General features: G+C 42.4%; 1 protein-coding gene across 1 annotated transcript in view; it reads left to right on the top strand.

Annotated features, from left to right (window-relative positions):
• The window catches only part of COL24A1 (collagen type XXIV alpha 1 chain), a 162682-nt gene that overhangs the window by 14322 nt on the left and 126992 nt on the right, over positions 1 to 21368 (top strand). The window contains exons 3-5 of the mRNA XM_064147936.1: positions 4945 to 6242; positions 16699 to 16752; positions 20734 to 20787. Coding sequence (XP_064004006.1) covers positions 4945 to 6242; positions 16699 to 16752; positions 20734 to 20787 — 1406 coding nt within the window. The remainder of the gene's footprint in view (positions 1 to 4944; positions 6243 to 16698; positions 16753 to 20733; positions 20788 to 21368) is intronic.

The following is a 21368-nucleotide window of genomic DNA, read 5'->3' as shown; positions in this document are numbered from 1 at the left end:
TTGGTTTTTGCTTTCCCCTGTTCTCTTTGTAGCTTTGCCTTCGGTTGTCTGCCTGGTAAGATTGGTTAATGATTTTTTTTTCACATCTAGCTCAGTGGGGGAACATCTGCTTTTGTGATGATGGGATTGTGCTGGATTTCACTAATAGCTGAGTTCTCATTGGAGAAGGGCAGCACTCATACATGTGAGTGGCCTGTCCTGCTCCAGGCCTGTGGGTGATGGAAAGGGAAGAGGCAGATGCATCACCACCTGGGAAATGGGCAACCTCATGACTAATTACTCTCAGTTGAGTTGGAGCTGGCTGATGAATGTTCCTTGTCTTTCCTTTCCCCATAATGATAAAGGGAAACAAGTGGTGCATATATGTTATATGTTAAAATAGAGACTGCACTCCAAATCTCCTATCTTCAGCCTAGTCTTGAGTATGGAGGAATATAGAAAATGGAACAAGAGAGATTGGAGTCTTGAACAAACAGCCAAATTCTCTCATCACTCTCTAGTTCCTTCTGGGGATTTTTTTAATGCCATGAGGGTCAGAAGATTTTTTTTTCTGAAGCCCATGCAAAGTTTTTCCTCCCCTCGTTTTGAGCAAGGCTGTGAACTTTTCAAGTCCTCCCTCCTGGAAGGTGGGAAGAAAAGCACTTGACCCAAAAATACCAAACAACTTTTCCTTTCAGAAGACAAAGTGTTACAATCTGGGGGACTAATGGGTTGAGTATACAGTAAGTGGAGACAGATGTTGTACAGACGTAGGTAAACAAAGAAAACTGACCACTGATAGGTAAAGAAAATAGTGGTTGTCATGTTGGGAGGAAGAGCTGAGAAGGTTGCCTGCTCCCCAAACCCTGTGTACTGCCAAGAGCTTCTGAAAGCCTTAAAATAAACTAAAAATGCATGTTGGACCAGAAATTAAATGACTGGCCAAAAAAGTTTGGAACAGAGTTTTGGCTTGACAGTGGGTTAACAGGCAGCAAGTCAGCAAGGAATAATTAGTTGGTACTTAATCTTTTGCTAACGTTTTTCACACAGCATTTATTTGTGTTTCACTTTCTCAGGACCTGTCACTGTTTGCAGATATCTGTTTGAGGGATGTGGAGAACATATCTTATTTCTCATTATAGTCTCAGATGATTTTCCTTTTCTTAAAATGATGTCTAAATGATGTGCTGTTTTCAAATCAGAACTCCCAAATATTTGGCAGCTTAGCTTTCAGTTTGTTATTTGGTAGCAATACTCCCAGGCTGAGGGAGCTGGGGGTGTTTAGCCTGGAGAAGAGGAGGCTCTGGGGTGACCTCATTGCTGTTTACAACTACCTGAAGGGAGGCTGTAGCCAGGTGGGGGTTGGTCTCTTCTCCCAGGCAACCAGCAACAGAACAAGGGGACACAGTCTCAAGTTGTGCTGGAGGAGGTCTAGGCTGGATGTTAGGAGGAAGTTGTTGCCAGAGAGAGTGATTGGCATTGGAATGGGCTGCCCAGGGAGGTGGTGGAGTCACTGTCCCTGAAGGTGTTCAAGCAAAGCCTGGCTGAGGCACTTGGTGCCATGGTCTGGCTGACTGGCTAGGGCTGGGTGCTAGGTTGGCCTGGCTGATCTTGGAGGTCTCTTCCAACCTTTTTGATTCTACGATTCTATGATTCTTGAATGTCACTTCAAATTTGGCTGGTTTAAGCCAGTTTAAGCTTTTTTTTGGTTTGTATTTTAATTTATAATACTTTAGACAGGTCACTTTCATTGTATTTTTCATACAAAGAATTGCAAATATTTGAAAATGCAAAGAATTGCCAAATATTTCAGGTCAAGCTGTGATATTTTAGATTTTAGCTGTTCTCCTTTGTGTAGTCAGCTGGTCCAGGCAGTGCATGGAGGTGCTGAAGCAGTGTCTTGGTTTATTTCTTGCATGCGTAAGACCTCTGCATTGCCCAGAGCTCAGGACCTAGCTTCCACAAGGGCAATACAAGTACAGCATTCTCCTCCCTGACTGCATGTGGACCATGCAAGACTAGGGCTCTGAGAAAGTGCTGTGGTTCATTACCAGATGCTTTGTGCATTGGAGCTCTACTAAAACCTGACCTCTGCTATCAGTCTGACGGACAAAAATACAGCCATAGTAAATTACTTGCTCTGAAGCAAAACAGCTTGAGAACCTGGCGTGCACAAGACTTGCTTCAAAGATATGCTTTCTCCATACCTCTGTGCTGGCTACCTGCCAGGATCATCTGGGTGCATCCATGAATCTCAAACATGACTAGAAACACTGCAAGGTGTGTAATTAATTTTCAAGATGTACTGTGCAGTCAGGTTAATGCTTTTGGTTCCAATTCACAAACCACTCTCAAGGAAATCTCAGGCTGTTTTCATAATTTACCACTGAAAGTAAGCCAACATCTGTCTATTCTTAAAGTTTGCTATGAGTACTTTCTGTAAACAGAAAAAGGTCTCCTTTCCCAGTCCTCCCTATTTTCCTGGTGGACATCCATTTGTCTTAGCTGCTCTTTTCTTGTAATATAACAGAGAATCCTTAACTTTTCTTGTTGCAAATTTTGGTTATGTGTGGTGGTTTGGGTGTTCCCTGCCCCCCCACTTTAGAAATCACCCAGACCAGACTCAGCCAGCTCTGGAAATATGAATGAAGCTTATTATTTACAGCTGGCACAATATACAAGCAGATATTTACAGTATAGACAGTTGTGTACAGAAATATACAAAATAAAAGGTAATACAGAAACACAACAGCCCTCCCAGAAACCTGAGTCCCCAGCAGGGGCTCTCAACTGCCCCTTCACCTTCCCCCTACCCCTCTCAACCTTACCCCAGTCCCAAGGAAGGATAGCCTTGTGTTTTCTGGGAAGACAGATGAGGCAGAAGATAGGAGTGCTGCCCTTTGGGTCCTGACATTGCTCCTTTGTCCTTGTTCCTTAACGTTTCTGCTTCTGCAGAGTTCATCTCATCCATGCCTCTAACAAGTGAACTGTGCGGATGGAAGTGATGCAGCAGCAGCGGCACACTCTGCTGCATCTCCCCTTGGAAAGATCTTTGTTTTCTTTTAGTCTGGCTAACTTTGGCACAGATACATACAATTAAGGGTGATCCCACTGGGAAGACAATTCCCTTTGAAGCCAGCTCTGTCATGGCACAGGGCCTTGCTTGTCAGGAGGGGAGCTGCCTGGTGGAAGCACAGCTATTCTTCTGGGTACCAGTTGAATTACCTCTGCAGCATATAGAAGCTCCTTTTGCTTTGAGACTGCCACTACCTTTCAGTGCTGTGCTGAGATGTTACTGTCTTATGAATAGCTTATCCCTCTCTAAAAACAAAGTAACCTTCCCCCCACCCCCAATGGTTTTTATCACTTTTTAGACAAATAGGAAGAGATTGGTTTTACTGCAGAATGTTTTGGGGAAAAAAAAAAAAAAAGCTAAAAAAAATTATCTGCTCGAAGGGTAGTAAGGGTTAGCCAAATATATAGAAAACTAATACCATTATGTGCTCAAGGGGAACCTGCTCTGGCAGGGAGGTTGGACTAGATGATCCCAGAGAGTGGTGGTGAATGGTGCCACATCCAGCTGGCGGCTGTCACTAGCAGTGTCCCCCAAGGATCAGTGCTGGGCCCCATCCTCTTTAACATCTTCATAGATGATCTGGATGAGGGCATGGAGTCAGTCATCAGCAAGTTTGCAGATGACACCAAGCTGGGGGCAGATGTGGCTGGGTTGGAGGGCAGAAGGGCTCTGCAGCAGAACCTTGACTGCCTGGACAGATGGGCAGAGTCCAATGGGATGGGGTTCAATAGCTCCAAGTGCAGGGTGCTGCACTTTGGCCACAACAACCCCATGCAGAGATACAGGCTGGGGTCGGAGTGGCTGGAGAGCAGCCAAACATAAAAGGATCTGGGGGTGCTGATCAATACCTGCCTGAACATGAGCCAGCAGTGTGCCCAGGTGGCCAAGAGAGCCAGTGGCATCCTGGCCTGCATCAGGAATGGTGTGGTCAGCAGGAGCAGGGAGGTCATTCTGCCCCTGTACTCTGCACTGGTTAGACCACACCTTGAGTACTGCGTTCAGTTCTGGGCCCCCCAGTTTAGGAAGGACACTGAGATGCTTGAGCATGTCCAGAGAAGGGCGACGAGGCTGGTGAGAGGCCTTGAGCACAGCCCTACGAGGAGAGGCTGAGGGAGCTGGGGTTGTTTAGCCTGGAGAAGAGGAGGCTCAGGGGTGACCTTATTGCTGTCTACAACTACCTGAGGGGAGGTTGTGGCCAGGAGGAGGTTGCTCTCTTCTCTCAGGTGGCCAGCACCAGAACGAGAGGACACAGCCTCAGGCTATGCCAGGGGAAATTTAGGCTGGAGGTGAGGAGAAAGTTCTTCCCTGAGAGAGTCATTGGACACTGGAATGGGCTGCCCGGGGAGGTGGTGGAGTCGCCGTCCTTGGGGCTGTTCAAGGCAGGATTGGATGTGGCACTTGGTGCCATGGTCTAGCCTTGAGCTCTGTGGTAAAGGGTTGGACTTGATGATCTGTGAGGTCTCTTCCAACCCTGATGATACTGTGATACTGTGATCTCCAGAGGTCCTTTCCACCCCTACCATTCTGTGAGTCTGCAAGTAATAAAGTGTGTTCATTAATTAGTGTGCAAAAAACTAAGGCTGGAAAATAGGGTTTTTTTTCAGTTTCATAAATGAATTAACTAAAGTGGACACTAAAAGGGCTTTTCTCTGATTTTTTGTAATTTCTGTTTTGTTTAAAGATGGAAGTTTTGTTCTGGTTTTGTTTGTTTGATTGATTGATATGAAGGATTGGTGTGCCTTAAGCTAGGGATTCGGTGGCCTTGCTGTGTGCAGTACACTCTAGGAAGTACAGATTTGTTAAGGAATTCTGTGCATGTTTTTTTTATATACAGATCTGAATTTATGACCATGTAAAGGAAATGAACAGTATTTATTTCTTTTTTACAGGAATAGATGTTCTTCATCAACTAGGCCTTGGGGAAGACATTCAACAGCCCTCAGAGACAACAGTGCCCTCAAAGTCATCTCTCTTACCTCGGGGTGTTCGCTTAACTGTTTCAGGAGTTGTGCTAACTGGTGATGCACACATCGAGTCCCCTACTGTTCAAGTCATACCATCAAATCTGGGACGTCAGTTCACTATATTGGTTGGATTATACTCTTACAGAGTAAATAATGCTTTCCTTTTCAGTGTTAGGAAGAAAAGTAGATTGCAGTTTGGTGTCCAGCTGCTACCAAGAAAAGTAGTGGTGTACACTGGATGGAAGCAGTCCGTATACTTTGATTATAGTGTTCATAATGAACAGTGGCATTCATTTGCCATTGATGTTAGAGGCAAGACTGTCTCAATATTTGCTGAGTGTGGAAAGAAGTACTATAGCAGAGAAGTGCTTTCTGAGGTGGAAATATTTGATTTGGATGGTTTATTCACCCTGGGAAGGATGAACTCTCACTCTGTCAGCTTTGAAGGAGTTATATGTCAGCTAGATATTATTCCCTCTGCAGAAGCTGCTGCAAACTATTGTAAATATGTGAAACAGCAATGTCGCCAGGCTGAGACATACCGATCTCTGCTAGGAGCACCCTATGTGTCAGGTGGGCTGGATGGGTTTTCAATGACTGGTGAGAAAAAACAGTCAGAAGATGTGTCAGCTCATAGAAGCAAAGAAGCCTCAGACATCCCTGTTACCGGTGTTGTTCAAACTGTCTTTCTACCAGAATGCTTTGAGTCGAGAAATGTCTCTGCATCAGAGTTTGCAGAGGCCAAGTCGCTGTTGCTGGAAGCCTGGCCTGAAGCAGAACTCCATGAGAACATCAGTCTGCCACCTGATCAGCAAGCAATGAGCAAAAAAAGAAGCCTCACTAAACTCCCCTCAGGATCATATCCAAATATTTTAGATAACCCCACAGAAGATGTAGGCAGACAAAGTGAGCCTTCTCTGATCTCTCCTGTAGGACAGAGTAAAACTGAAAACAAGGGAATGGACAAAGCAAACCTGCATATAGAACAATCAAGCAAAAGCCAGCAAATCCTCAACACAACCCTGTACAGTTTGCCTGCTGACGTCTCTCTGGATAATCAGCTTGGTGCAGGGCAGGAAGGTGCATTTGATGCTGATGAGACTTACCACATGGAAAACAGTTATGAAATTAGTATTGATAATTATGGTTATGACTACGAAGATCTTGACAAAATGTTTGACGTGCGAAGTGACAGAGGTCCAAAGGGGGAAACAGGACCTCCTGTAAGTTATCCTTACTACTTTTTTCCCCATAATGCAGCAACATACACTTAACAGAGCCTTTGAAAGAAGCATGCCAGAGCTGTGACTGCTGTTTCTCCCAGCTGTACTGTACAAATGTTTGTCTGCCTTAAGTATGTCTCTTTCTCTCACGTAACTTTGCTGTAAGCAATGTGTTTTTCTATTTGCTGGCAAAACACAAAGACATTCAAGACATTCACATTCTGATAAAGTGGTAGGCAACCCAGACTTCTTTAAAATTTGAGATGGAGCCAGTGTGCAACTGTTGATTATAGAGAGTATACATTTAATCAAACTATGGGATAAATTTATATAGTACACAAGTGTAGATGCTGATCCAGGGAGAGAGCAACCAGGGTGTTTGGAAGGCTGACGTTGCTTTCTCAGTTGATCATTGCTATCAGAAGTCACAATTGTAGGAAGAGATCATCTTCCACTTTTAAGCCAAAGTTATGGAGTCCTGCACACCTGAATGTAAATTGTGTTTTAGATCAGTCTCAGAAGATCATGAGGCATTTTTTTTCAGTTTGCAGGGTAAGAGTTGCAAAAGCATGGTAGTGCTTTTAATAGAAAGCTGTTTGGCCTCCTTGTGCACACAAGGCTCAAACTTTTTAATACATAAAGATGGGAGCAATGTACACGAAGCTACAGACATGAGGGAGTGGCAGTCCCTTCTTATCCTGGGAAATATGATGGTTTGTGCTTTGCTTGAGCTCTTAGTTATCATTTTTAAAGCATATAATGGGGCAGATAATTCCACTTGCTTGTCTTTTTTGCCTGTTTGTTTTGTGTTTTTTTTTGGGGGGGGAGAGCTATATGTGTACACACATTTGTGTACTACTGGCAAGCAATGTGATATGTGTAAAGTAGTTCCTAATACGTAGTTGAATGTGCCCAAAAATTTCTTACATGTATTCTTTCAGCACTGAAATATTCTTATGGTAGTCATCTACTGAGAACCTATTTAAAAGTTCAATTTTGACACTAAACAGGATCCAGATGCAAAGGGATTGTTACCCAATTGAAAAATGCGTTAACAAGTCAGTCATGTTAGTCCAGGGATGCTCTTACTTAGGCATTTTGGAATGTGAAGTGATTCTTTTTTGTCATTTTTTTTTGGTCCCTTATGCAGGGTGCTGCACTTTGGCTACAACAACCCCATGCAGAGATATAGGCTAGGGTCAGAGTGGCTGGAGAGCAGCCAAACAGAGAGGGATCTGGGGATGCTGATTGATACCTGCCTGAACATGAGCCAGCAGTGTGGCCAAGAGAGCCAGTGGCATCCTGGCCTGCATCAGGAATGGTGTGGTCAGCAGGAGCAGGGAGGTCATTCTGCCCCTGTACTCTGCACTGGTTAGACCTCACCTTGAGTCCTGTGTTCAGTTCTGGGCCCCCCAGTTTAGGAAGGACATTGAGATGCTTGAGCATGTCCAGAGAAGGGCGACGAGGCTGGGGAGAGGCCTTGAGCAGGGAGCTGGGATTGTTTAGCCTGGAGAAGAGGAGGCTCAGGGGAGACCTTATTGCTGTCTACAACTACCTGAGGGGGTGGTTGTGGCCAGGGGGAGGTTGCTCTCTTCTCTCAGGTGGCCAGCACCAGAACGAGAGGACACAGCCTCAGGCTATGCCAGGGGAGATTTAGGCTGGAGGTGAGGAGAAAGTTCTTCCCTGAGAGAGTCATTGGGCACTGGAATGGGCTGCCCGGGGAGGTGGTGGAGTCGCCGTCCCTGGAGCTGTTCAAGGCAAGTTTGGATGTGGCTCTTGGTGCCATGGTCTAGCCTTGAGCTCTGTGGTAAAGGGTTGGACTTGATGATCTGTGAGGTCTCTTCCAACCCTGATGATACTGTGATACTGTGATGATATTTATGAGAACATACAACTTAGTATATAGCTGTCATCAACATGAGGTTATAGCTTCCATTTTTGAAGCTTAGGATATTTCATAACTGCTAATGGAAGCTTTTCATTTTACTACACAATTTGTAGATTGCGATTTCAGTCAGTTTCAGCCAAGAAGGCAAAATTCTTTTTTAGTAGGCACAGAAATGGCTGCTGATAATGCTGTTGATTGTCTGCATTACTGAGAAACTGTCTGTATTACTAAGAAACTCCCAGCAAATGCTCTGGGGGTTGTTGTGGGGGGTCAGTTTGTTCAATTGTGGGTTGGGGTTTTTGTTGGTTGGGTTGGGTTGGTTTTTGTTTCTTTTTTTTGTCTTTAATAGACTCAAGCATACAGCATCAAAGATGATAGTTAATTTGAGATTCTGAATATGCCTTTGTTCTGCTTTTCTATACCTGCCTTACAGAAGGTTGTCTCATCTGAGAGGGCAGTTAGAGCAGACTCTGCATTTGATATAGTCAGTAGCAATGACTATGGTGCAGTTGTGGTGAAGCTTTTTGCTGTGTCAGGATTTACAGAGGAACAGGCCTGAAGATTTAGAGCTCTGTGACAGAGTTGGGAAGTCAATCTAGAGCTTTATAGGCACTAGTTAGGCTGAAGAGGCCAGGAGCACCCACCGGAACAGTCAAAGCTCTGTGCTGCCAAAGAGATGGATGCCAAAGGGAAAAGAGGCCTCTGCATGGCCTTATCTGCACAACGTTTTGTGGAGTTGTGTTCCATGGAGTTTGCATGGCACAGGAGCTGCCACTGCCATTAGCCTCACCTTTGAAGAGGAGATCTTGGTTTGTAGAGAAGGGCACTGATGATCCAGATTTTATGTGTGTGGCTGTAACATTAATGCATAAATACTCAGAGAGTGGGGAACCTTGAAGAGCAGCACTGAGGACCTTAAAAACTTCCATTGTTAGTAAAAAAAAAATCCCCTTCCCCCCCCCCCCACTTCTTCCATTGGGTTGTGTTTGACTGGAATTTTCTTTCAAGATTTCAGCACAGAAATAATATTCATTCTGTTGAAGTTGACAGGCAAGAGATAGCTTTTGTGGCTCTTCAACTCCTCATAGAATCATAGAATCAACCAGGTTGGACATCCAGTCCAACCTAGCACCCAGCCCTATCCAATCAACTAGGCCATGGCACTAAGTGCCTCAGCCAGGCTTTTCTTGAAGACCCCCAGGGACGGTGCCTCCACCACCTCCCTGGGCAGCCCATTCCAATGGCAAATCACTCTCTCTGTGAAGAACTTCTTCCTAACATCCAGCCTATACCTACCCTGGCACAACTTCTCAGCTTCATTTCAGTTTTAAGCATCTACCAGAGCCTATTCTTGCCTTGTATAATCAGGTCTGTTGTATTCTGTGATCCCACAGCTGTGAAATTCACTCTCCAAAGCAAAGCTGGGATCCAGAATTAAACCCTTTGAATATAGCTATCACATGGAAATGGGCAGCTATTTATTACAAAGCTGGTAAGGCTCTGATTAAAATGATAGCAATTGAAATGACACAAAGACCCTATAAAGACACAAAGTGAGTTTAAAGCAGAATGATGTGGTCTCCTGGACCACGAGTTTAGAGGGAAGGCTGCTCTGTTCATTCAATGAGCCGCTCCTTTTTGTGTTGCAGAGGGTCTTGACACTGTGTAAAGTCTAATCAGGCATGTGTTTTAAACTGTTTAACATTCAAACTCATGTTCTTCAGGGCACAGATCTTAAAGCAGTTTGCAGTACATGATACATACTTGTGTACTTGGTAGAAGGAGAGGTTAATGAGACTTAAAGAGCCGATTTATGTTACTTGCTGGTAGGAAATTGCATCTGCAGGTCTATCTGTGCAGGATTGGGTTTCCCCATGAGAAATGAGGTAGGAATTAGTTTCTTCTATTGGAAAAGCTTTATGGATTATGAAGACAATCAGCCAGGAGGAGAAATAGCAGAGGGCCAAAAGGTGGTGTTCCTTAGGAGTACCAACTCCTAGTTGGTAAGGAGAAACGGTCTGGAGATATTTCCAAGAGGAATTGACAAGCAAGCTTGTGACGGGTGGTTGTGGCCAGGAGGAGGTTGCTCTCTTCTCTCAGGTGGCCAGCACCAGAACGAGAGGACACAGCCTCAGGCTGTGCCAGGGGAAATTTAGGCTGGAGGTGAGGAGAAAGTTCTTCTCTGAGAGAGTCATTGGACACTGGAATGGGCTGCCCGGGGAGGTGGTGGAGTCGCCGTCCCTGGGGCTGTTCAAGGCAGGATTGGACGTGGCACTTGGTGCCATGGTCTGGCCTTGAGCTCTGTGGTAAAGGGTTGGACTTGATGATCTGTGAGGTCTCTTCCAACCCTGATGATACTGTGATACTGTGGTTTGGGTGTTACCCACCCCCCACCACTCTTATGAAATCACCCAGACTAGACTCAGCTGAGCTGAAAATTAAAAGAATGACACTTTTATATTTGCAGCTTAGCACACTATACAAGCAGATATTTACAATATATGCAGCTATAGACAGAAATACACAAGTTAAAAAGGTAATAAACACAACAGCCCTCCCAGAAACCAGAGTCCGCAAGAGAGGCTCTCAACCACCCTTCCACCTCCTTTCCACCCCTCTGTCTTATCCCAGACTTTGCTTTATATTCAAGGTGAGTTTGGAAGATTGGACAGCAGGTTAGGGAGAAGAGTACAGGCAGCCACAAACACACAGCCACTGTGTTATCTATGTTTGTGTTCTTGTTTTTATCCATCTCAGCAAGCCTATGAGTGAAGTAGACATCACCACCGTTTCCTTTTCACAGCCTATAATCTAATTCTTCTCACCAAAATATTCCAGCTAGCTTCAAACCAGCACAAAGCTGTACATTAAGTGGCATTGAGCCCTGGATGAGATGCTTTTATTCCAGTCAAGGTGTGTGAGAAAGAGCCCTGAGAGAGGGCAGTTCAGAGATCTTAAATATGGTGCTAAGTTAACACCAGCTTATTTTAGCTTATTTTTCTTACTCTCTTAGCTACCCTTTCACACTTCTACTTATTTAACCTCTAGTTTATTTCTCAGTTAAACAAAATTGCCTAATGAGGTGTCCCTGGCTGCAGGGAATATAGTGGACAGTCAAACACTTCCATGCATTTTAACTTTGCAAGTAGCCCTGACATTTCCCTGTCCAGACTGAGAAATCTCAGTCTCTGCTAATTTGGTTAAAACCTTGATTTTTTTTTTTTCAGTTTTATTTTTAATAGCAAAACTAAGTTAGATTTAAATATTCAAACGTTTAATTCAATTCACCTGCATGGATACAGTTTCCCTGCCTTCTGACCAGCAATATTGGAAAGCTTTAATCTATAAGCCAAAGCCATGTAAACGTTCCTCTGATGTTGATAACATTGCTTTGGCTGTTGTAGGAGAAAGGGACAGACTTCCACAGATGTAAAGGAAGGGAGTTAAGTGTACACAGGGGACTGCCTATTCTAGGGCACTTGGGAAGAGTAATGTGTGGTGTTTATTATCATTTCCAGTGAAATACAAGTGAAGCAAGAATAAAAAGTAAGTGGACATTCATAAGTTCTAGGACTTTTCTTGCTTCCTAATTAAATTATGTATGAAGTAATATGGTTCCAAAAGGTAGACAAAGCATCTAGGGGTATATAGAAGAATTCTTAGTTGACAGAACTGGAATTCCAGAAGGTCTAAAACTGGTGGGATGAAACAGTGCAATAGTACAGAAATTAAACGTATAGAGGATGGGTGAGAGATGGGTTAGGCAGTCAGATAAGCTTTACAGAGGGATGTTACAGTGCGCTAAAGAATAAATGCATCTTGCCACTGTGATGACACGTACCAGGACTGGTGGATATCAAAGACAGGCTGGTTTCCTGCTGCTTTGGGTATGCTGATGCTGCATGCTAAAGCCTCCTCAGTTTTGGGTGATGTGCTTTGGCAGATTGGAAGGAATTTCTGGAGGTTGCAGCAATGGTGGCACAGTTATAGAAAATATTCTGAGCAAAGGTTAAAGCAAAAGTGTGTGTAGTAATTAAAATAAGGGCCAAATGTTATAATTCTGCCAAGGGTGAATTAATAGAGATACTTTTTTGCCTTTTTACAGGAAACATAGCAGGACAGAGCAGGAGAACTTAAGTGGGACATAAGGAAAATATAGCTAATCAGAGTGATACCTGCACAATAGAACAAGTGATTTCAGCAGTGTTAGACATGGAAACTTCCTTTAAAGGAGAGCTTTTTAAGAAGAGATTTGGAGCCTGATATTTCTGATTACTCCAGAGAAGACTGGATGAGGCACTTAGTGCCATGGTCTAGTTGACTGGATAGGGCTGGGTGCTAGGTTGGACTGGATGATCTTGGAGATCTCTTCCAACCTGATTGATTCTGTGATTCTATGATTCCTCTGCTGTGTTTTGGGTATGTTGGTGATGATAGGCAGAAAAGTTCATGTTTGGGTTTTTGGGTTTTTTAGCTAAAGGATCACTTGCCTTAGGGATTTGTTGGATCAAACATTAAACTTACACTTCTGTAATGTAGTCTTTTTAAAAAGTGTTTGAGGTGAGCTGAGATTAAGTGGCTTGGGGGGTAGGCAAATGCCTTTTAAAGAGAAACTTCATAGTTGTTTTGCAAGAGAAACTTGAGTGAATGTGATCTAGCTATTGAATGGCAACAGGATCAGTATATGACTGTGCAGAAGTCTCGACTGCTTAACGCAGAATTTTCTGCTGTGTATGTCTGAAATCTTAGGGTCTTGTTATATGTAGATGAAATCATAGAATCACAGAATCAGCCAGATTGGATCATCCAGTCCAACCTATCACCCAGCCTTATCCAGTCAACTAGACCATGCCACTAAGTGCCTCAGCCAGGCACCTCCAGAGACGGTGACTCCACCACCTCCCTGGGCAGCCCATTCCAATGCCAATCACTCTCTCTGGCAAGAACTTCCTCCTAACATCCAGCCTAGACCTCCCCCGGCACAACTTGAGACTGTGTCCCCTCGTTCTGTTACCTCTGGTTTAGTGCAAGCTGAAAACACATCCATAGGAGTTCTTTCAGGAGTATAGAAAAGTGTTTGTGAAAGTTCAATAATACATTCACCCTAATGACCACCTGAAAGGTAGTGAAAAATTCTGGAAGAGTAGCATCTGCTTGCATTATTTCATGACTAAGTCATAATTATTTGGAAGTTGGGCTTTTCTCCTCAACAGCTAAATGAAATGTTTGTGTTTCCTAAGGACAGTAAATTGTAATGCCTTTCTGAAGGCACATATGATGTTACTAACTAAAATGGTTTTAAATTTGTGTCAGTAATATTTACACAGTCATTTTTAGTGGTTAAAATGTCAAACGAAAACAAACAAAACAAAAACCACAAGAAGAAATAAAATAAAACCCCCAAACCTAAAGAACAACTGAACAAACAACAACAAAAAAACTCAGAAACCCAAACCAAACCCAAAAAAACCCCCACATTAGCACTTTTAATTCCTTCAGATTTGTTTAATTATTATTTCCAGTAGTTAGAGGAAAAGCTCTTCAAACAAATGACTAATTCTTTGGTTTAAGAGAGATTGGCTCCTTCTCAGAGGTTGACTTCTGTGGCTTGCAAGGCATAAATAGTTTCCTAGCTAGTAAAAACCAGTCTTGCTGATTTCAAGTTGTAGTTGGCATCACATATTGAAGAAGTACATAGGGTAGAAGTAGTCAGGAAAGCATTTCCAGGGAGGCTTGAGTATGCTTTACTAAGTCTGCTGTCAGTGGAGATGTTGCTTGAGTTAGAGAGAGGAGTCTGTGCTAGAGGTTAAGGAGCGATATACTTTGGTTAAGGAGAGTCCTTGCTAATGCTGCAATCAAACACCTGCATTGCTGGTGCTGATTGCTTATTGTTAACCAGAGACTTAATCTACAGTGGTTGTCTTTGATTTACAAAGCTTCGAGGAAGCATTGTTCATCTCTGGCTGTACAATAAATGTCTTTTAGGAGTTGCTGAGGGCTTGGTTGTAATTAGATTTTACTCCTCCTGTCTTTTTTTAGATGGGAAAATAATTGCTTATGAGCTTGTGTAATGAAGATGAGAGGGGTTTTGGGTGGTGTGGTTTGTTTTGGTTTGTGGGTTGGGCTTTGTTTGATTTTTGGGTTTGTGTTTGGTTTGGGTTGGGTTTTTTTTTTTTTCTTTTTTTTCCAAATGAAGTAATAACTATTAAAGAAGACACAGAGGGAAGAATATTATCACTGCCTTATTCAGTAGATCAACAGCAAAGATCAAGGATCTTAATAAATGCTCATTATGATTTCTGTTAGGAAATTGGTGAGGTTTGGCTATTAATGTATTTTTAAGGAAATGCAGAGAGCATCAGAAATGGGGATATTATACTACAAATCTCCAGATAATGCACACTAGTTGCAAGTATTTTTTTAATAATAAAAACAGAATATATTTCTCTTTATAGTCCCATGAAAGTTGTCAAGACAAAGTGCATCTCTTAACTTAAAATGTGAGAAGACATTATTAGAAGGCATACTACTTCAGCAGGGGCAGAGTGGGAGCTCTCTGCACTGTTTCAGGTACAATTTTGAACCTGCAGAGGACTGCCAGGTCAAGAGCTCTCTCTTTGTCTATCTGACACTTTTTGCTCTTATTTAAACATGAGGTCTTTTTACTTAAGACTATGAGGATACAAGTGAGCATTTATGCAATCAGGCTGAACAGCAAATCTATTCTAATAGTGTGACATTTTACAGTTTGACTTAAAGACCAGGACTGCTATGCAGATTTGTCTTCTAAACTACACAGAGAAGGAAATGTAGGATGTGGGTTTCAGCATGACTTTATGTGGTATGTGTGGATGTACCAATATGCCTAAATACTAACAGGCAGCTGCACTACAATTAGACTCCTAAGATTATTATGATTAATTGTAGAATAAAATCAGGTTGCTTTTTCTTCTCCAGAACATTGTTTTTCTCAGAATTGTCTAGAGTAGTCTTCACTTTGGTGAAATGAGTGTAATTGGCTTGACAATGCCCTAAGTCTGTAATCAGTGTTGTCTTCTCTGCCAGTGGTGTTATCTTTCCAAGGAGAAAGAAATAGCACTTCCACAAACTGAGATTTGTCAGGGTTTGAGCAGAACCGAAGCAAAAAAGAACAGCAGAGTAACTGAACAGACTTATGTCATATTGATAAAGAGGCACAGCTGCAGAGAGGTGGCCTTGGGAGGCTTGCAGAGAAGCTGCTATCTGTAGGTGAGCTGTGTGAGAAGGCAGGCTGGCCAGCCCTGGGAACAAGCAATGTTGTGGCTAAGTTGTTGCAGAGGGGGATTAAGGGGGGTAGTTGGTCAGGTCTGCCTCTGTGCCTGCGGACAGCCCATTTCTGCCTATGTAAGCCTATCAAAGTACACACCCCTGTACTGAACTCCACTATATAGGTATCAGGCTTAGCTTCAATAAACTGATTGACCATTATGCTTCACATTGGTATAAGCCTGGACTCTCTCCCTTTCCCCTGTGGCCTAGAAGAGAGGCCAGCTCAATAGACATTTTAAAACCCACAAATGTTGTCTTAATAATAACACCCAAAGGGTGTTTGTCTTCTTGTCCCCATTCTCTTTTATTTTCCCTTTCTTTTCTTTCTCTTTTGAAAGGCTGCAAGTTGGTCATTTAAGCCACCATAGTAATGGGATTACTTGGATTTCTGTTAAATCTCTGACTTGCTTTGCTGGCAATTATGTGACAGCTGAATTCATCCTTAAGAATAGTTCATTCTTCCCTATTACTCAAGTGTGGTACATGAAATACAAGATTTTAGTGTAGAGGTGTCAATTGCATTTGAGTACAATGAAGTAGATCCTGAAGTTTTGAATGTGAACAGCAATTACAGAAACCAAAAGGTTTCTCTGCTCCATTAGACCTACAGAGGGTGGTGCACTGTCTAATATTCTTATAGTAACTAATAATCTAATTTATTTGCAAAAGAAACATCTGTTTGTATGCTGCTATTTAAAAAAAAATAATTGCATTTTCTTCTAAGAGAGTGCTGCTAACTACATACAAGGGCAAACATGTTATCAGTTATGACAACCTTTTAACAGGACACCGAGCAATCATTTGTCAATGTTTATTTGCTTCTGTTTCCCATCTGTCTTTTCTGTGAGGTAGTATTTAAGTGTTTCAGAGTTACTCCTGACTCTTCTAAAATGTTCAGCATACCAGCATGCTTATTTTAAAAAGCTTAATTATTCCCTCTTCGTTTTGAAATACACAGCACTTGCTTGTTTCTAATCCTTGAACTGATCACTTCTTCTTTTGATATAAATACACCTAAGTGAAAGTTATTCTCTACACTGTTAGCTCCAATTGCAGTGACATAAGGTAACTTCTAAAAAGAAATCAGATTTAGAGGCAGATTGGAAACACACATGCTTGCAGTTCAGGGATTGGGTTTCAAACTGGGAAGGTCTGCACATAGAAAAAGTCATTGGTTAGAAGAACCAGTCTGATTCGGACTTGTGATTTTGTCCTTGAACTGTGTTTTGCCTTCAATCATTTTGATTTTTCTATCACCAGGGTCCTCCAGGTCCTCCAGGTTTAGCTGGTCCACCGGGAAAGAGAGGTCCTCGGGTGAGTAAAACAGCAATGTTCTTCTATAGCTCTAGGCAGGTCACCAGTAATCAAGCTGGAGTTTGCATAATTTTGTTTTTCTCTACTTTGTTCATATGTTTGATTTTTATACAAGTGTATGATTCTTGGTGTTCAGCAGATACATTAAAGTAAGCAAAAGCAAACAGTTGTTGGGTTTTTCTGGCACGAGCCTCCAGCAGAGTTAATTTAGTGTATGGGTGCGTACACAAAGTGTTGTTCCATTTCTAGCTAGCTTGTGCTGCTCTCACTTCAAGTTTTTCCATGCTGCTCCCATCTGCTGCAGTTTAAGGTCATGTTCATTTGTATTTGGAATGAGGGGTGAGCAGTGCATGCTGCAGCCACAGAGGATCATGCAGTGGATACAAAACTAACCCCTGCGAGACACAAACCAAAGGGAACCGCTTCAAAAAATCTGTTTTAGTGTCCTGTTACATAGGTGGTTAATTTGCTCAAGAAATGAGCTACTGTAGCATATGTTGATTTGTTCTCTGCACCTCAACATGAGCAGCGGCAGCAGCCTGTGGTGAGCAGAAGGCTGTGCCCCAAGCTGCCAAGAGCATGGAAGGAGTCTGTGTCACTGAAAGGATTAGTCAATGGTGCAAAAATCTGTGTTTGCGCAATTGTGTACCAAGAACTATGCATGAGGAGTTCCTGAAGCCGTGGTTGATTTTAGGGTTTTCAGGGGAAGTGCAGCTGGAGAGAAGAGTTGTGAATGTGTATCTGACTTTGGGCCAGGGTGTTCAGTATGTAAGTGGTTGTATGGCTGGAGCGTGCCCATCTAGGCGAATCGCAAATGGGAGTTAAGGGAGTAGTTTGTCTGAAGGCTCAGCACATGTGTGGGACAATGTTTGACTCAGCCTTTGAGGAACGTTTAAACAAGCTGCTGCTCAATAGTGTGTGGAATGTCACCTGCTTTTCTGGCTTTCAAAACTTTGTGTGACAGGGTAGAAATGTGCATTGGTGCAAGCATCCAAAGCCTAATGGGCTGCCGAGGGAGGTGGTGGAGGCACCATCCCTGGGGGTCTTCAAGAAAAGACTGGATGAGGCACTTAGTGCTATGGTCTAGTTGACTGGATAGGGCTGGGTGATAGGTTGGACTGGATGATCTTGGAGGTCTCTTCCAACCTGGTTGATTCTATGATTCTAAAGAGATGCTTTAAAGCAGCTGGGGGAAAGGGAGTGGGCAAGACAGGTTTAAAAGTATAAAATAAAAAGCATTCCTTCAAATCCACATTTCTGATTTCTTGCATCCTTTTTACAAATGATTCTTCTATGTAAGAGCTGAGAATTGGTACAATTCAGGTTTTTATGTGGGATAGTGCCTTTGCCAATGATACATCTTGCAGCAGAGGCAAGATCCCTCATACCCCAGTAGGTCTTCTCACTTGGAGTGTAGTCTTTGGTTTGGAGGAAACTGCCCCTGTATTTAAAGCCATACATGTTGGTGATACCTCTCTTGCTCAGATGTTTGTTTTGTTGATTTTTTTTCCTGCAAGTCTTTTTGGTTGGTTGGTTGGTTTGGGGTTTTTTGTTTGTTTTTTAAGGTATAGAGTACCTAAGTAGAGTACAGTGCTCTACCATGTGGGTTTTCTGGTTTAATTATTAAGTAGGGTATAATTTCCAGTATAAAGAGAGAGCGTACAGGAGGGGTGCCTGGGAAAATATGGAAATGGCTAAGATGAGTATTCAGTGAGTATTTGCTAATAGTTCTGAGTTTAAAATATATTTTACATGGGTTATGAAAATCTATAAAACTATTTGATCAAAGAAATAAATGTCTTCGAATGTCAGTGCTCTTTAGCTTGTACAACACTGACCAATTCAAGCAAGTACAGCTAGTAGACACATGCCATGATAAAGGGGATTTTGTGAGCCTAAAAGCTGATGCAAAATTAGTGTCTCCATCTACCAGTCTGTCCTATGACTTTTGTCTTCCTTCACATAAGCTGCCTTTTCTATACTGTAGTGTGACTTGAGGTGTTGAAGGGAAGTAGCACTGTGCTGAGGCACATTGTCTGGGCTTTTTTCAGAGTCTCTTGGGTGTGTGCTTGTGATGGTTTGGGCTCTTACCCGCCCCCCCACACTTTGTCTTTGCCCCAGCTAACTCAGACGGACCCTGGGAATATAGATGAAGCAATTTATTTACAGCTAGCAGAATTTACAAGCAGCTATTTACAATATATACACTTATATACAATTATATACAGAAATATACAAAGGATAAACAATACAAAAGCACAACTCCCCTCCCAGAAACCTGAGTCCCCAGGAGGGGCTTTCAAACCACCCCAACACCTCCCCCGGCCCCTCTCAACCTTACCCCAGTTCTCAGGAAGAAGAGAGGTGCAGCAGCCAAGAGGTTAGGGAGCAAGGTTAGTAGGAGCAAGGTTAATGAGATGTGACCAGGTCTGAAGGCAAAGGCAGAAGAAAAAGACAAAATGGAGAAAAAGTCTTTCTTCTTCCCAGAGTTCTCATTGTAACTGTGAGAGAAGGAGACACCATGTTTTCATTCCACTGCCTGTTATCTAGTTCTTTTACCAAAACATTCCAGCTTGCTTCTAACTAGCACAGTGCTCAAATCGGATCCTGACGGATTCACGTGGGTTGATGACTTAGGGCCTGATATCAGTGCCTGATTAATGCTTTGGGATTTCCATTAAGAACTGGTTTTGACTTCTAATTTTGTAATAGAGTTACATCTGACAGTTAAGATTTCGTAGGTATCTTGTCTTGAGTTTCTAATGTCTAATGACACTTTAACACGTTCAGAATTAGGCAGTAATGAGAAGAAATTCACCTGATGCTTTTCATTTCACAAGGGTACTTTTGCACCTCTGTGTTTCAGTACTATGACCCAAGATGATAAAGCTAGGAGCCACTTCAGCACTGCAACTACATTGGCAGTTTCCTTTGTCCTAAGCCCCTGATTATGCCTCAAAAGTTGCCAGTGTGCAAATTAATCCTTCAAACAGCATATGAGATTAACATTTCTGTGCAGTCATGTCAACGTTGTTGTTAGTGTGAGGGAGCACTTAACAGACAGAGCTTTCAGTGTTACTGCAAAGTGTAACTGGTAAATTCAGTTTCAGCTGAGGGAAAGAAACACTGAGTATGTTTGTTGTTAGACCACTGAATGTGTGAGAAAGTAACAAAGGATTCTTATTTTTGGAATTTGGATTAATTGTTTGGGTGGCATTTTGGCCTTAGTGACCTCAACAGAAGTTTTGTTCCTGATTTACCAGGGAGAGGTTTTCACCAGTTTGGTCCTTCAGTGTTTGGAAGATGAATAGCTGCTGACAGCCATTGAAACAAATATTTTCCCTAATGTGTAGTTTGTCAAGGAGTGAGGATTGCTGAGTGTATTGCAGGACCAGACACTTATCCTGGAAGGCATAGTTAGTCCTGACAGCTTTAGTCTGTTCCTGGAATGGTTTAAGCCCAGCTCTTTTAGTAACAAGCCCATTTTATACACTGGCTGCGGGAAATCAGGTAGGTGCTTGATATGAGATACTAGAATATGTTGTATTGAGTTGCATTATAAGTCATCAAGAACCACCCCACTTAGTTCACTTTGTGGTGTCCAGCTCAGTGCCTCAGAACGTGATTTTTCTCAGTTTTATCCCAGTGCCTCCAAGTGTTGTAGCAGTGAAGCAACATTGCAGGGACTGTGTGCCAAATACCTGTTAAGAATTGCTTGGGAATGTAACAGAAACAGATTTTCAAGAGGGAAGTACTCAACATTGCTTTGGGAAGACATGCATGTTTTATTTCTTGAGAATCCTTTGAAAATCCCAGCCAGTGCTTCTAAAAGCAACAATGACATAGCAAAATGATTCTCTGCAAACTGTTCATACTTGTCCAGTACTGACTAATCCCACCACTCTCTCTCTCTCTCTCTCTCTTTTTTTTCCCTTTTACTTCTTGTGTTTGTTTTATTTTGATATTTCCCCCCCCTCCCAGGGTATTCCAGGACCACATGGTAATCCAGGTTTGCCAGGATTGCCAGGTCCAAAGGTGAGTTAATTTATCCATGTTGCCATGTCGATTTATGAACTTCTTAATGACTTTTTGGAAGCCCCAGAACTGTTTACTATAACAGAAACAATTGCCTTGCTATGGTTTACAGATGGAGACTTACTATAAACATTTTCATTATATCTAATCCATCAAATTAAACTTCAAGTCAAAACAAAATCAACATTTATTGAGGGGGAAAAAAAAACCCACCACCCTGTGTGTGCAGAATGATGACTCTGAAACCATTACCCATGTGAGTAGTCTGTGCTTCCCAAAAGAGTAAATCAGCTTGATCTCTAGTAAACTGGAAGTAAAGTGAGCATAAACATTTAATTGCTGTCATCTTTTGCCTTAATAATTTCTTTTTCTTTTTTCAAAGAAGAAAAAACAGACTGCTGTTTTCTCTATAAATTCCTCCTTTTTGTTGTGTGTGGATGCCCAATGTTTTATATTTACACATCCTATAATTTCACACTGTGTCACTCGGTTAATATGCTGGGGTTTGGGTGGGTGGTTGGTTTTTTTCCTGATTATTTATGGATGTGTTACTCAAAACCAAAGACAAAACCCTAAACTGG

This window comes from Pogoniulus pusillus, chromosome 8, assembly GCF_015220805.1.
Source record: "Pogoniulus pusillus isolate bPogPus1 chromosome 8, bPogPus1.pri, whole genome shotgun sequence".
In the NCBI taxonomy this organism is placed as follows: domain Eukaryota; kingdom Metazoa; phylum Chordata; class Aves; order Piciformes; family Lybiidae; genus Pogoniulus; species Pogoniulus pusillus.
Note: the sequence above shows the minus strand (reverse complement) of the source record. Positions and strands in the feature narration are given on the sequence as shown.